The sequence below is a fragment of the Megascapheus bottae genome, chromosome 23, assembly GCF_031878675.1.
Source record: "Megascapheus bottae isolate mThoBot1 chromosome 23, mThoBot2.hap1, whole genome shotgun sequence".
NCBI lineage: Eukaryota > Metazoa > Chordata > Mammalia > Rodentia > Geomyidae > Megascapheus > Megascapheus bottae.
In genome coordinates this window covers 5,289,794-5,305,437 of record NC_143531.1, presented here as the reverse complement: position 1 = coordinate 5,305,437, position 15,644 = coordinate 5,289,794, and the positions used below count along the sequence as shown (strand labels likewise).

The 15,644-nt window shown below is 43.3% G+C and overlaps 1 protein-coding gene across 1 annotated transcript in view; it reads right to left on the bottom strand.

The window, feature by feature from the left end:
- Prss12 (serine protease 12) overlaps positions 1-6,615 on the bottom strand; it is a 49,941-nt gene extending 43,326 nt beyond the window's left edge. Inside the window, exon 1 of the mRNA XM_090356536.1 lies at positions 6,267-6,615. Within this exon, the coding sequence (XP_090212662.1) occupies positions 6,267-6,615 (349 nt within the window). The remainder of the gene's footprint in view (positions 1-6,266) is intronic.
- Between the last annotated feature and the right edge of the window lie 9,029 nt (positions 6,616-15,644).

Genomic DNA, 15,644 nt, shown 5'->3' with positions numbered 1-15,644 from the left:
TCTGAGTTTTGTTTTGCTAGCAGTCTACAACTGGAGCCACAGCTCCACTGTTGACATTTTTGATAATAACTGGAGGTAAAAGTCTTATGGACTCTCCTGCTTAGGCTGGTTTTGAATTTATAATCCTTAGAACTCAACCTCCTGAGCATCTAGGACTGAAAACATGAACCACTCGCACGAGACCAGGTTTTTCATCTTTAAGGCTATTTCTCAGTTGTGCATGCCTACAAGATACTGGGGTGCTGATTTTCAGTACCTCCAAATGTGAGCCTATTTGTCAAAAGGTTCTCTGCAGATGATCGAGTTAAGATGCAGTCATTGGAGGAAAGCCTTAATCCTACGTGACATTGTTCTACAGAAGAGAAATCCAAAGAGGAAAACATATGAGCCGAAGTCCAAGCAACTAAGAGAACCTATGAGAAAGACCAGAGACAGATGCTTCCTTAGCACCTTCAAAGGGAAACTGTCCTGGCCTATGGTATGCCCATGAAGTTTCTTTTGTTGTTGTTTGTCAAGTGGTAGAGTGACAACCTTGAGTGAAAAAGCCTAGTAAGTGTACTGAGGCTCTGAGTTCAAGACCCAGTGCCCAGCACAAACACAAACAAATAAATAAATCCAATACCTGTTAGATGATTTGGTCCATATATTTGACATTAGATCAAGATTTATACCAAATGCAACAGTGGAAAATACATAAAATACCCATTTTATGTCTTCATTAATAAATTATGCCAAAAAAATCACAATATCTAAAAACAACTGGTTTGGGGCATTGTTCGTTAATGTGTTAAACCCAGGAGAGGGGGCTAAGTTATTTTTTTTAATTCTTTTTTTTTTAAAAAAAAGATTATTATTACAAAGGTGATGTACAGAGTAGTTACAGTTATGTAAGTCAGGTAGAGTCCATTTCTTTTTGGATTATGTCATCTCTTCCCCTGCTCTTGGGCTAGGTTAATTTTGATCTCTTCTTTCTTTCTTTCTTTCTATTTATTTATTTATTTATTTATTTATTTATTTATTTATTTATTTATTTTTGCCAGTCCTGGGCTTGAACTCAGGGCCTGAGCACTGTCTTGGACTTTCTCAAGGCTAGAGCTCTACCATTTGAGCCTCACCACAAGTGGCTTTTTTCTACGTATGTGGTACCGAGGAATTGAACCCGGGTCTTCATACATGCTAGGCAAGCATTCTACCACTAGGTCAAACTTCCGGCCCTGATCTCTTCTTTTTATAAACTATCTTGTAGTACTATGTTTATCTTCAATTAGACTGACCACTGATCCATAATTTAAATGTTTTGGCAGTGAAAAATAGATTTTTTTTTTTGTCGTGGGTCCTAAACTCAAGACCTGAGCACTGTCCTTGGGCTTTCTCAAGACTAGAGCTTTAGCACTTAAGTCACAGCACCATTTCCAGCTTTTTCTATGTATGTGGTATGTGCTGGGCAAGTACTCTACAGTAGGCCAAACTCCCAGACCAAAATTATTCACATTATCCTAAATTAAAATAAGACCAACTCATTTCTTAATACACTAGGCTTTTCTTGGGCCAATATCCAACTAAACTATAGTTTCATCCATTAGTTTTCATCTATAATTCATACTAATTGTTCATTTATTATTCATGTAACTACCTTTAATGCTAAGAACAGAATCAGAATTGGTCTACTTCAAAATGAGAGAACATCCTCTCTGTAAGCAATTCTACCCATTTACATTGGGCTTGTTAGACATTTATAAATCTTATAAATTATTCCTTAGTTTGAAACACTATATGATGTCATACAAAGGAAGAAGATTAGACCCATGGTTGAGTTATAGCATACAAACTATACATATAACATTAGCAAGAAGCTTCACTTCAAACAGCAGATGGACTTCAAAGCAGACAGCCTGTTAAGTAACAATATTTTGCCCACATGCCTGTCTGCTCTGTTTGAATCAAGAGACTGAAGGTGGGAAGGCACATGTGAGCACATTAACATGATATGATTGCTTTAGAAGGGGCAGGGTGCCGATCTGGGAATCATTCTGTTACTCTTCCTCAAAGGCTGTGTGTTGAAGGCTTGGTGGCTGCCAGACTTAGTGACTATTGGGAAGTGACAGATCCTCATGGGGAGGGGCCTAGTGAGGGGAAGTTGGGTCATTGCAGGCGTGACCTTAAAGAAGTCACTTTTGCCTGGGACCCAACCTAGCCTCTTGCACTTCCTTTTTCTTTCTTGGGTACCCTGAGATAGCATGGTTACCCCACATGCTTGCCTACACCATATGCTTGCCTCCATGCTGTCCTGACTCATCATCGGACCCCCAAAATAGCTGAACCAGGTGACTAAGGAATGCACTGCCATTGCTGAACCTCTGAACTACAAGCAATCTTTCCTCCTTTCAAGTTGACTATCTCACATATTTTGTCATAGTAATGAGAAGCTAGGAGATCCTTCCTAGTGGAAAATCTCATTTATTAGAGTATTATCATTTATTCTGTCTATATCACTCTTCAGTCATCAATCACAAGATAGATTCACTTGGTTGCTTATATCAAAGATGAATTCCTAGCCAAGCCCAGTGCCAAGCAAGTGTTTTCATCTATAGCACTATTCTGAGCTTTCCTCTTGAGGAAGCAGTAACTTACTGCAAGGACTGAATAGGAGAACAGTTCGTTTCCAGCTAAATCTTTCTGTAGAAATGTGATCACAATTTGACATACAACTTGACATACCTCTCAGTTCATAAGCATATTCTAATAAATTAAGATTGCCATTATGTTAGAAAATTAATATCGATATAGATATTAATGGTGGCATTTCATGCAAAACCACATAGGAAGTTACTATTGATGTCCCATGTGCCTGCTCCTGAGCCACTGGGGATCAAGCACAAGAATGGTGAGCCCTGTCACTCTACCCACCAATATTCACTGCTGTCTCTATCTGGTCAACTTGACTTCCCCTTAGAAAGGCACATTCCATTCTTGATTCAAATGTGAGAATTACTTGGGACCTGGAGACTAGAACCCAGGAAGCTGCATTTCAAGAAGTGCTTAAGTGATTCTAAACTCCTATGAGGAGCCAGGAATGTGGCTTAGTGGTAGAGTGCTTACAGAGTGCTTGCCTAGCATGCGTGAAGCCCTGGGTTCCATTCCTCAGTACCATATAAACAGAAGAAGGCGGAAGTAGCACTGTGATTCAAGTGGTACAATGCTAGCCTTGAGCAAAAGACACTCTGACACAGCGCTCAGGCCCTGAGTTCAAACTCCAGGACTGGCAAGTAAATAAATAAGTAAACCCTTATCACAAGAACTAAGACCCTCCATTGATGTAGGTTTCATAAAGCCAGGGTTTAGGCATTACCTGTCTTGCTCTTTGACATTGGAGCCACTGGAACATCCACACCCTGCCTTGCTCACCTAAGTTCCTGCTCAGCCCCTTTCACTTCGATTCAAACAACTCTCCAGTGGGGAGGGGGGGCAACTTCCTCATTTCTCTTGATACAATAGAAACCCGACTCTAGCCACCTGTTTATTTTTTTGAGGATTAGTTTACCATCAGTGTTCTTTTGTCCTGGTTTTCTATAAAGGAAACAAAAATATTAAAGCTTAGAGATGTGAAATAATGTCCTTTCTATCAACATAATGTCTTTTCTATTAACATAATTTCCTTCCCTTTCTTCCTTCCTCCTCCCTCTTTTACCTTCTTTCTTTCCTTTCTTCTTTCTTTCTCACTCTCTTCCTTTCATTCATTCATTCATTTATTGCCAATTCCTGTGCCCTTTTGCTCAAGGCTAGCATTCTACCACTTTAAGCCACAACCCCACTTCCGGTTTTCTAGCAGTTAATTGGAAATAAAAGAGTTTCATGTCCTTTCTTGCTTGGGCTAGCTTTGAACCATGATCCTCAGATCTCAGCCACCTGAGTAGCCAGAATTCTAGGCATAAGCCACTATTTATTTCTTTCCTTCCTTCCTTTCTCTCTCTTTTTTCCTTTTAGGCCAGTCTATAAGTTACCAAATAAGTACTACTCCACAAAATAGATATTTCTACATGATATATAACTGAAAAAACACCACAAAATGAGCTCTGAAGCAAAAATGTACATAAACAACCCTATTGACTCCAGCATTCCTGTTTATAAGCGTATGATATTTTCTACAGCAAAATACTAGAATTCTTAAATAAGGTTGTGAAAATTAAATAAGAAAACAAATAGAAGATGCTTATTCCAGAATCTTGCATAAAATGAATGCCTAATAAATCTTACCTATTTTGTGTACATACCCAGAGCTGGAAAAGTTGTCCTAGTTAAGGACAAAAGCCCTATTCTGAACCTTCTTTCCAGAGGAGAAAAAAACAAAGTTCTCAGGGTTAAAAGTGTCTTGGTCTACACTGAAGCAGAAAGGTTTTCTAAACCAAAATTTAATATGCTTTCAACTCTCCATTTTTGTTTGAATTTCTAACTGAGATGATGAAATTCCAACAATAAGAAAGCTGTAAGGCTCAGGATATGCCATTTCCTTCCAAATTATGCCCAGCCAGACTTGTGAGAGTAAATGGCAGAGTGAGAAGATTGAATCTGTGAGAAGAATAATTCAGTAACAACATAGCATTTATCTCTTCTTGGATGGTTTCTTTTGTTTCACTTGTGTTCAATTACCTTATACACGAAGATTATACAATGGACAGGATTTTTTTGTTTGGTGAGGGTTAGCCATGAACTGAAAGGCATTGGAAAGATTTAAATTTCGATCCAATTAAAAGGGGCAGGGGAGGTGACAGGAAACCAAAGGAGGGGTAATCCCCATCAGGAAAATAAAACTCTGTATCTGAAACAAAGCAATAGATCACCGTCCATTTTGAGACATAAATTCCTTTTAAGTGTGTCTTTATATACTTTAGGGGGAAAATACAGTATCTTGCTTCCTATGTGCACATTTTGTTTCTAATAATTCTCTACTCTTACCTACTTATAAGAGTAATTAGAAGATTAAATGAAACTGCCAGTGTTTGCTAGCCGTCATTGGATTCTTTCTCTTCAAATAATCTCTTATGGTAAACAATGAGGTAATGCTATGTCGCTCCTTGCTTGATTTCACCTCAATTTTTTTTTTAATAGCCACATTGGCATTCTGACCATGGAACATGAGAGTTGTGCTGACTTCATTCTCTGGGATGAAGGCAGAATGATCTTAACCTTTCTATCACATTCCTTTAACTCAGAGCTCTCATGAAATTGAAGGTACGGATAAATAAAATTTCTGCAGAAAAAAAAAATGACATTGTAAAAGGCTACCTCCAAATTACCTCTGAAAGAGACAAAATATGTCTGAGGATGCCAGTTCAGAAACTCCTGCCCCACAACTCAGACAAAAAGCTGCTGATTTTGTAGCTGTTGTTATTGTTCTTTAAGAATAAACTCAACCTTTGAAGGATGTATTTTCTATCTTACTTGTTATAGAAAAGAGAAGAAAAAACTAATATTAAACAAAACTCCAACAATTCAAAATGAAGCTCTATTTAGAGGCAGTTTATTCACTTTATTAAGCTTATTAATGGGATCTTTCTATTACCACAACCTAAAACATCTTACAGATGGATTTTCTTTTTTAAAATGTATGTACTGGGGCTTGAACTCAGGACTTTGAGGTCTCACTTGGCTTTTTCACCATGTGAGCTACATCTCCTGTCATCTTCGATGGTTGTTGTTGGGTTTGGCCAAACCTGATCTACAGGAAGAAATTACTGTTTGTTAAGTCCTATTCAGCATTTTTCCTTTCCAAAATAAGTACTGAAGAGCCAGGGCTGTGGCTCAAGTGGTGAAGCACCAAGCCTGAGTGGGAAAACCAAGGGAGAGCTCCAGATCCTGAGGGCAAGTCCCAGTACAGGAACACACACACACACACACACACACACACACACACACACACACACACACAGCACACCTTGCACCTTGCTACCTTCCACTTACCGTCACAGCCAACCTGCACACCTGGCAACTCAAGGCCATCACACAACCCCTCTCCCCTCTCCCCCAGAATTGCCCTTCTCCTTCTCTCCCCCTTTCCAGTGCATTCCCTTCCTCACCCTTCTCCTCTGCCCTCCCCTTCCTGCCTTCCCCTCCTACCCCTCTCCTTGCTCCCCTCTCCTTTCCCCGTCCACTCCAATCCCCTTCCCTCCCCTTCTTCCCTCCCTCCCCTCCTCCTCCCCTGTCTGCCCCTCCCCTCACCCTCTCCTTCTCTCTCCCCCTCCCCTCCCCGCGCCCTCCCGCCCGCTCACCGGGTCCGCAGTCGCAGTAGCCCCAGTCCACCCGGCCGCGCGCGTCGCGGTGGAAGCACCAGGCTCGGCCCGCGCCGTCGGGGCTGCGGCACCGGTTGTGGCGCCGCGCCCGCAGCCGCAGCCAGCCGGCGGGGGGCGCCCTCCGCAGCAGCGGCGGCACCTCGGCCCAGCGCAGGCACGGGACACCCCGCTCGGTGGCGCGGAGCCGCGGGTCCCCCGGGGGGCAGCGCCCCGCCGTGCGCGGGGGGCGCGCGCGGGGCGGGCGGGGAGAAGGGGAGGCCGCGTCCGCGCCGACCGCCTCGGGCAGCGCCCCGAGCACCAGGGCCAGCACCAGGCGGGCGGGCGTCATGGTGCCGGCGCGCCCGGGTCTGGTCCATGCTCGCCGGGCGCCCGGGATTCCGGAGGGGAGGAGAAGGGGCGGGGCGCGGCTGCGGCGTCCCGGGACCCCCCTCCCCGCCCCTCCCCGTCCTGCCCCTCCCCGACCGCAGCCCCCTCCCACACACGGGGGGGGGGAGGAGCGGGAGCGGGGCGGCCTGGGGAAGGGGGACCCGGTCCCCCGGCCAAGGGCGCGGTGTCACCGGCAGCTCCGCCTCCGCTCGCCCGGAGTCCGGCGGCGCCCCTGGGCTGGCACCGCGCCCCCGCCCCGCGTCCTCTCCCCTTCACCTCGCCCGGGCCCGGGTGGTGTGTTCTGGGTTTGGAGATGGTTGGAGAAGGGTGCCAGAGGGTCCCCCGAGTCGCCCTCCGTCACCTTGGCATCCCCCTCCCGGTGCCAGCTTCACACCCTGTCCCGGCCCGGGATGAAATTCCCGAGCCGAGCCTGGCCAGGGAGCCGAGCCTGGCCAGGGAGCCGAGCCTTTCTGCTTCCTGCCCTCCCACGTTCCCCCCGGGCCTGGCCCGCACGCACCCGGGCTGTGGGTATTACTGGGATTCGGTGAGGAGGCTCTCTTAATACCGAATTTCCTCTCCATCTGACGCCCCATCCGCCCTGCCCTCCGTCCCATCCAGAACAGCCCAGCCTTCCAACACCTGCCTGGCTTTTGTTTTTGCAGAGCCCGGGAGCTGAGTTAAGCTTATGCCTGCATTTGCCACACCGACATGGCACTCTGCCTGTGGGTAGTGTCGTGGCTTCTGTTGGCTGAGCCCTCGTCCTACCACCGTCCTTCCAACTCCACTCTCTGAACAGTCCAAAGCGTGTATTTGCTGAGATGTTTCTTTCTTTCTTTCTTTCTTTCTTTCTTTCTTTCTTTCTTTCTTTCTTTCTTTCTTTCTTCCTTCCTTCCTTCCTTCCTTTCTTTCTTTCTTTCTTTCTTTCTTTCTTTCTTTCTTTCTTTCTTTCTTTCCTTCTTTCTTTTCCTTTTAAATTGACTGGATGCTAGGCATCAGTGACTCAGGACTGTAACCCCAGCTACTCAGGAGGCTGAGATTTGATTTGAAACCAGCCAGGGTAGGAAAGTCCGGGAGACTCATCTCTTCAGTGAAGCTGCCAAAAGCCCAGAGGTGGAGCTATCCTATGACTCAAGTGGTAGACTGCTAGCCTTGAGGGAAAAAGCTCTAGGACAAAGTGATCCTCAGTACCAAAACATTCACTGTCTGTCTCCCTCTCCCTCCTTCCCTCCCTCCTCCCCCACTTCCCCCTTTACCCCTTGCGCCCCCCCCCCCCCGCCCCCCCCTCGCTCCAGCAGGGTAGAGAGGGAGAAGACAGTAGTATGATTTCCTGGTAGATAGGTCTCTGTGAAGAATGACTGAATTGCCTTTTCTACCTCTCAATAAGATATGTCCCTGAAAAGCCAGTGATTGCCCCTGACTGCTGGAGTTTGGGTAGTGTCAAACCCTCAGCCTTATGGCTGAAGTGGGCCTTGGCCACACTGAACAAGTCAACAATGGGAAAAGAAGCAGTGCCAGATTGCTTGCCAGTGACCTGGGAATCTCGGGATTCTTGTTGAAAGGACTCAAGAGTTCCAAGTTCCTGCCATATAGGGGAATCCTTTCCAGGACTTCCTGACCCTTGAAAACTGATCACAGGGAAATTCCTAGCAGGAAGTCAGCACACTTCATCTCTAGGAAATCCAAAAAAGTTCCCTACCACTGAACCAGAAGTTTCCTCCTCCAGGTTAGAGACCCCCCTTCACACAGCTGGGATGCTGAGTCTCACTCCCAGTTGATTGGAAAGTAACAGCTGTGAGCTTCAGCAGACCTGGGCTCAAAATCCTATCAGCGATTCTCATTTCTCAGCCCTTCAAAGGATGTGAATGATTCCTTTCTCCCTTCTTCCTCTTTAAAAATAGGAGGGGGAGATGGGAAGCACTGAGGGCATACTATTTATTGAGGTGTAAACGAATTGGTTAAAAGGATGAAAATCCTCAGTTCACCTTTTATTCAGTGTGTTTTCTCCTTGCTTCATCTGAAGAATCTGTGTGTGTGTGTGTGTGTGTGACCACCTTTTGAATTTAGGGCCTGGGCACTGCCCATAAGCTTTTGTGCTCAAGGCTAGCATTCTACCACTTGAGCCCCAGCTCCATTTCTGGCTTTTGGGGATTCACTGGAGATAAAGAGTGTCACCGCCTTTCTTTCACCCAGGACTCCAAATCACAATCCTCAGATCTCAGCCTCCTGAGAAGCTAGGATTACAGGCAGGCGTGAGCCACCCTGCTTGCCCAGCTCAACCAAGCAATCCTAAGAACCATCAATAAAGCTGAATGTAGGAGGGGTCACAGTGAAAAGAAGAGAAACAGCCCACTGTTTGGCCCGATAACTAAGAAGCCCTTTCAGAGTGTGGGGCAAAACCCAGGTCATTGTCAGTTTGCATTTGCCTGAGGAACTCCTAGAATGGAGACAGGAGACATGGAGATAGGGCTTAGAAATGGAAACTTCTTCATCACCCATCAATCATCTCTCTGAGATAACATGCCATGTCATATAACCTAATCTCTTGCTCACTTGTCTGGGATATGGGGATGACAGTTCTTCAACTTCATAGCTTTCTAGGGATTAGAACTTTTGTGTGTTAACTTTTATATTCTAATCTCTTTCACTTGTCTGGAGGTTGGAAATGACAGTTCAGCTTTACAAACTTGTAAGGATTATAACTTTTATGAAAGGTATTGGACTCTGAACAAATGTCTAATGTTTACATGCACAAAGAAAATGATCAGAGTCATGAACATTTCGTAACTATATAATGTGTGCACCTTATACAATAGGCATGAAGTTACCTAAAAATTCATCAGCTTCAAGGGTACTCGTACATTAAGTTGAAAATGAACTATACAACTTGTGGGTGGGGGCAAGAGGGAAAAACTAGAAGAAAGCTAGGGAAGGGGTGACATTGTCCAAAAGAAATGTACTTATAACCAGACTCATGTAACTGTAACCCCTCTGTATATCTTTTATAATAATGATAAAAAATAAAAATAAAAAACTTCATCAGCCTGACACAACTCTTCACATCCTTCAAAGCCCTGTTCAAACTGTGAAATTTCCCCAAAATTCTCTTCTCAAACTCTGTGCTAGTGCATGCTGCATGGATACAGTTTCACAACAATCACATTGTCCCAGAATTTTCTTCATTGTAACCCTCTAAATAGAAACAGCTGTGCATTCTAGTGATTGACCTTAAAGTGGAAGACAACATTCAATGAACAAATAAGATTTTCCAGCAAAATGTTAATGAACCTTTGATTTTTTTTTAAAGGGGAGTTATCAGTAGTGAGCCTTGAACTTGGGGCCAGAGAACTGTCACTGAGCAATATTTGCTCAAGGCTAGCACTCTACCACTTTGAGCCATAGCTCCACTTCTGCTTTTTTTTCCTTCTTGGATTTCTTTCTCTTTTTTTTGGTCGGTTGTAGGGCTTGAACTCTGGGCCTGGGCGCTGTCCCTGAGCTCTTCAGCTCAAGGATAGAGTTCTACCATTTGAGCCACAGCACCACTTCTGGTTTTCTGGTGGTTAACTGGAGATAAGAGTCTCAGGGACTTTTGTGCCTGGGCTGGCTTTGAACTTAGATCCTCAGATCTCATCCTCCTAAGTAGCTAGAATTACAGGTGTGAGCCACTGGGGCCTGGCTCTTTTCTTTCTTTTTTTATGAGCAAAATAAAACAAAACAAAAATCTTTTTCAGAATTGTAGATCTCCTCCCAAAGCTGGTGAGTACAGAGGGATTCCCGTGGTTCTTCATTAAAAAAAAAAATCCCTCTCAGAAACAGATTGCTCTGATTAGTCTGGATTAGCCCTAGAGGGTGTGACAGATTCTTGGAAAGAACCCAATTTATGTGTGCTACATCTTGAAAAATCACAAGTCCTGGCAACATGATAAACGACATTCTCCATGACCACAAATGTCTATGGCTGTTTCCATCCTTAGTCCTGGAGGACGGTTCCCTCCCATCTGTCTGGCTTTGGTCAGCATTTGAGCCACAGTCACCTCATCTACCTTTCCATATCTGGCAGGAATCTGTCTCTTGCCCTTGGGATGTTTCATGGGTTTTTTTAGCCTATGGGTCTGGGAGACAAGGGTGAATAAGTAGCAGGTTTTCTCACAACTCAGTTGCTGTGAACAGAGTTCTTTGTTCACAGGTTACTGGTTGTTAGGAATGGAGCAACAGCTAATCTGGTGGCTCTGACTCAAGGTCTTGAAGTTGCAGTCCAGACATGAGGGAGGTTTGATAAACCTGGAGGATCTGCTTCCAAGATTACTCAGGTGGCCACAGGCAGGAAGCCACAGTTCTTTATGGAAGAACTTCTCCGGAGTGGCTCTTACAGTATGCTATAGCATCCCTTTGAATGAATGAATCCAGACACCAAGAGATGTGAGACAGAAGCCACAAAGACTTCCATACATCAGTCTCAGAAGAGACTTACAATTGCTTCTGTCATATTCTATTGCTTCCACAGTAAAGTAACCCTGGAATTAAGCACAAGGGAATTATACAGGATCTGAATTCCAGGAGATAGGGATTATTAGGATTTGGCTTTCGTTATGTTCTGTAAACTTGCCCGAAAGGAGAACATTTAAAGATACTCTATTTAGGTAGGTACTGGTGGCTCATGCCTGTAATTCTAGGTACACAGGAGCCTGAGATTTATAGATTGTGGTTCAAAGCCAGCCCAGACAGAAAAATCTATGAGAATCTTACCTCCAATTAGCTATCCACAAGCTACTCAGAAGCAGAGGTGTGGCTCAAGTGGTAGAGTGCTAGCCTTGAGTGAAAAAGTTAGGAATAGCACTTAGGCCCTGAGATCAAGTGCCAATATTAATATACCCACACACACATATGATACTATATTTATGAGTTTTTCAGACATAAATATCTGTCTCGTTGCAAGAAAACAAAATATTTTATCAAGTAAATCATGCATCCAGACTCTAGTAGCAGACTACAGAATGTACCAGGTGTCTCATGAGACTTAATGTGTCTGGTGTTAACATTTTCACAAGACAGAAGAATGCAAAGAATGGACAAAGGAATTGTGGGATCTCAAGAATCTCCTGTTTTGAGTTCCAAGGAAACAAAATTTGGGCAAGGAAGATGACATCACTTAAAAGGTTATTCATGTTACAACATTGCTAAAGACAAAGAAGCATGAAAACAGCTATGGTTTGCTGGGTACTGATTGCTCATGCCTGTAATCCTAGCTACTCAGGTGGCCAAGACCTGAAAATTAAGGTTTGAAGTCAACCAGGATAGGAAAGTTTGAGCCTTACCTCCCATTAACCAGAAAAAACTGGAAGTGGAGCTGTGGCTCCCGTGATAGAAGTGCTAGCCTTGAGTAAAAAAGATCAGAGACAGAGTCCAGGCTCTGAGTTCTAGGACTAACAGTAAGAAAGAAGGGAAAAAAGAAGGAAGGAAGGAAGGAGGGAAAGAGGGAGGGAGGGAGAGAGAGAGGGAGGGAGAGAGGGAGAAAGGGAGAAAGGGAAAGGGAGAGGGAAGGAAGGGAAAGAAAGAGAAAGAGAAAAAGGAAAGATAGAGAAAAAGAGAAAGAAAGAAAGAAAGAAAGAAAGAAAGAAAGAAAGAAAGAGAAAGAAAGAAGGAAGAAAGGAAGGAAGGAAGGAAGGAAAGAAGGAAGGAAGGAAGGAAGGAAGGAAGGAAAGAGAGAAAGAAAGAAAGAGAGAAAGAGAGAAAGGAAAGAATAGGTGCTAGGTTTGTGGCTGAGTAGATAGAGTGCTTGCCTAGCATGCACAAAGCACTGGGTTCAATTCCTCAGTACCACATAAACAGATAAAGCTGGAAGTGGTGTTGCAGCTCCAGTGATAGACACTAGCTTTATGCACAGATGGGCTCAAGAACAGAGCTCAGGCCCTGAGTTCAAGCCCCGAGTTCAAGCCCCAGGACCTTCAAACAAAACAAAAACGAAGGAGGAGAAACAGAAAAGAAAGGCAGCTATGGTTTGATTTGACAAGATTGCCACTTTCTCAATTAAATTATATTTACTATAAAACAAACCACTAAGCATTTTCCAATACAGCATGTTTTGAACATTAATAGTGCGTACACATTTCTTCTACTTTTCTGTTATACCCCCCAACAAAACTCCCAAAGCATTGAAAGTCTTGTATTTATGCATAAGGAAACAACAATAACTAGACATTCTAGTAGAGCTGAAATCAGAATTTCTTTTCTCTCCTTCTTGCATAAGACATATGCCTTCATTTTTAGTACTGAAAATTTGATAGAGATTTCAAATAGGGACTCATTGGCAGTATTTATAGTTGAGTTGTGTAATAAAGCAAATGCGGAGTATAAACAGTTTGATGCTGCCCTAGACAAGTCTTTATTTTTAGAAGGCTCAGAATCTTTACTCAGTGTAAAAAAGCCTCTGCATCTCACTTAATGGTTTTTCTATTACTGATAGTAATTAGTCATTAGAAAGGCCTAACATGGGAGTCACAACTGGCATTTGTTCTGTTGGAAACCTCAGATAAGGCTGAGCAGATAACTTTAGAGAACATGATGGCTTCTGTCACAGAGTCTCAAATAACACACAGTAACTAAAAAGAATATTTATGAATATCTTGCCTGGGCCTAGTGGAACTCTTATCTTCAGAAATATTTTATTTTATTGTTAATTTTTGTGGTCATTTGGAGGGCTTGAATTCCAAGCCTACGCACTGTCCCTGAGCTTATTGGCTCAAGATTAGAACTCTACCACTTCGAGCCACACCTCCACTTCCTGTTTTCTGATGATTTACTGGAAATAGAAATCTCAGGGACTTTCTTGCCTGGGCTGGCTTTGAACTACAATCCTCAGATCTCAGCCTTCTGAGTAGCTAGAATTATAGACATGTGTCACCTGGCCATCAGAAATACTTTATTTACTTAGTTACTTACTTAACTTATTGCCAGTCCTAGGACTTGAACTTGGGGCTTGGACATTGTCTCTGGGTTTCTACCATTTGCATTGCAGCTCCACTTTGAGCTTTTCTTGGGCAGTTTATTGGGGATAAGAGTCTCATGGACTTTCTTGCTCCATCTGCCCACAGTCCTCAAATCTCAGCCTTCTGAGTTGCTAAGATTACAGGTGTGAGCCACTGGCATCTGGCTAAGTGAATTATTTCCAATAATCATGAAAGACATTTACCTTTGGACATTACATGGCTCAGTAGGGTAGATGATTAAAGGAAAAGGTAAAGATCCAAGAAATAGATCTAAAATAAGTAGTTTAAAGTGCTTAAATGTTGAAAACCCGCAAAATGCTGAACAATAAATGACAGGAGCTTCAAGAAGATAAACAATGATACAAATTTTATTTTATTATTTTCTTTTGGCACTGGGGTTTGAACTCAGGGCTGGGGAAATGTTCCTTAGTTTTATTTATGCATTATAATATAGGTATATTTTTATTGCTATTGTAAAGGTGAAATACAGAGAGTTTATCTCTGAGTAGCTAGGATCACAAACACGAATCACTGGAATCCAGCTTTATAGCTAGGGATTTCTATGGCTCTCCAGAGATTGATGCACAATCCCATTGAGCAAGAATACCTTTTCTGACTCAGCCAAAAACTGCTGTCATCCCTTTCCTTTCTTATATGTAAACTTATCATTATTAAAAAGCTCGCTTTTGAAATCTGCTTACTTGCACAATGGATGCATGAACTCTAAAGCTGTCCCTTCAAAAATGGAAAAAAAAGGGCCAGTCATTGGCAATCATGCCTGTGACCCCAAAGAATCCGCTGCCATCATCTATAAATGAGCTCTGAAGAACAGTGTGCTATTTCTCCAAACTATGAAGAATTCAGCCTGTGCTAGAACCAGTGCCTCGTGATCCTAGCTAGCCAGAAGGCTGAGTTCTGAGGATCAACGTTCAGTTCCTGCCATGGCAAAGTCTGTGAGACTCTTATCTCCAATTAACCACCAAAGATGGAAATGGAGCTGTGGTTCCAGTGATAGAGCACTAACCTTGAGTGGAAGAAGTTTGAGAACAGTGCCTAGGACTGAGTTCAAATCCCCAGTGCTAACACACACACACACACACACACACACACACACACACACACACACACACACACACACAGATGCTTGTCTGCTGAGAGCAAGTGGCTCATGCTTATAATCCCAGCTATTCAGGAAGGGGAGACCTGAGCATCCTGATTCTAAGCCATTGGGAATAGGCAAATCCAAAAATCAGTTATTTTTTAAAAAAGTATGTGTGTGTGGGGGGGGGAGTTTGTCCTAGTGGTAGAGTGCTTGCCTAGCATGCATGAACACCCAGGTTCTATTCCTTGGTACACAAAAACCAGGGCTTGATTCCGCCGTACCACATACAAAGAAAAAGCCAGAAGTGATGCTGTGGCTCAAGTGGTAGAGTTGTAGCCTTGAGAGAGCTCAAGAACAGTACTCAGGCCTTGAGTTAAAATCCCAGGACTGGCACAAAAAAGTGGGGTGGGGGAGGAAACTGGAAGCATAGTTCAAGCAGTTATGCACCAGTTGTAAACAGAAAGGCTGCAAAATCACTTATTGCTAGAGACCTTGGAAACTGTATAGTTAGGTTTAGTTTATGCGATAATACAGCACAAGGGAGAAAAACCTTAAACAGATGGATATTCAATACACAATATGAATTTAGCCATAAACATCATAATATTTGACGTAACCAGTTATGTAACCATAAATATCCAAAAACAAAGGGTAAATCTGTGTCCTAATTTACCTTAATTCACCGTGCTGAATGGTAATAAATTAGTAAGCAAGTATGAAATTATTCAACCCAAACAGCCAAAGTTTTACTCAAATCTCTCCATCAAAAACAAAGATGCAGAGTCACTATGATTATCAATGATATTTTTTTAAGGAAAGCAGTGACTATAAATTATAGTAGATAGATTTTTAACAGAGTCATCACTGAGCTCCATTCTGAGCAGTGGCTGTAGGGTCTGTGTTTTG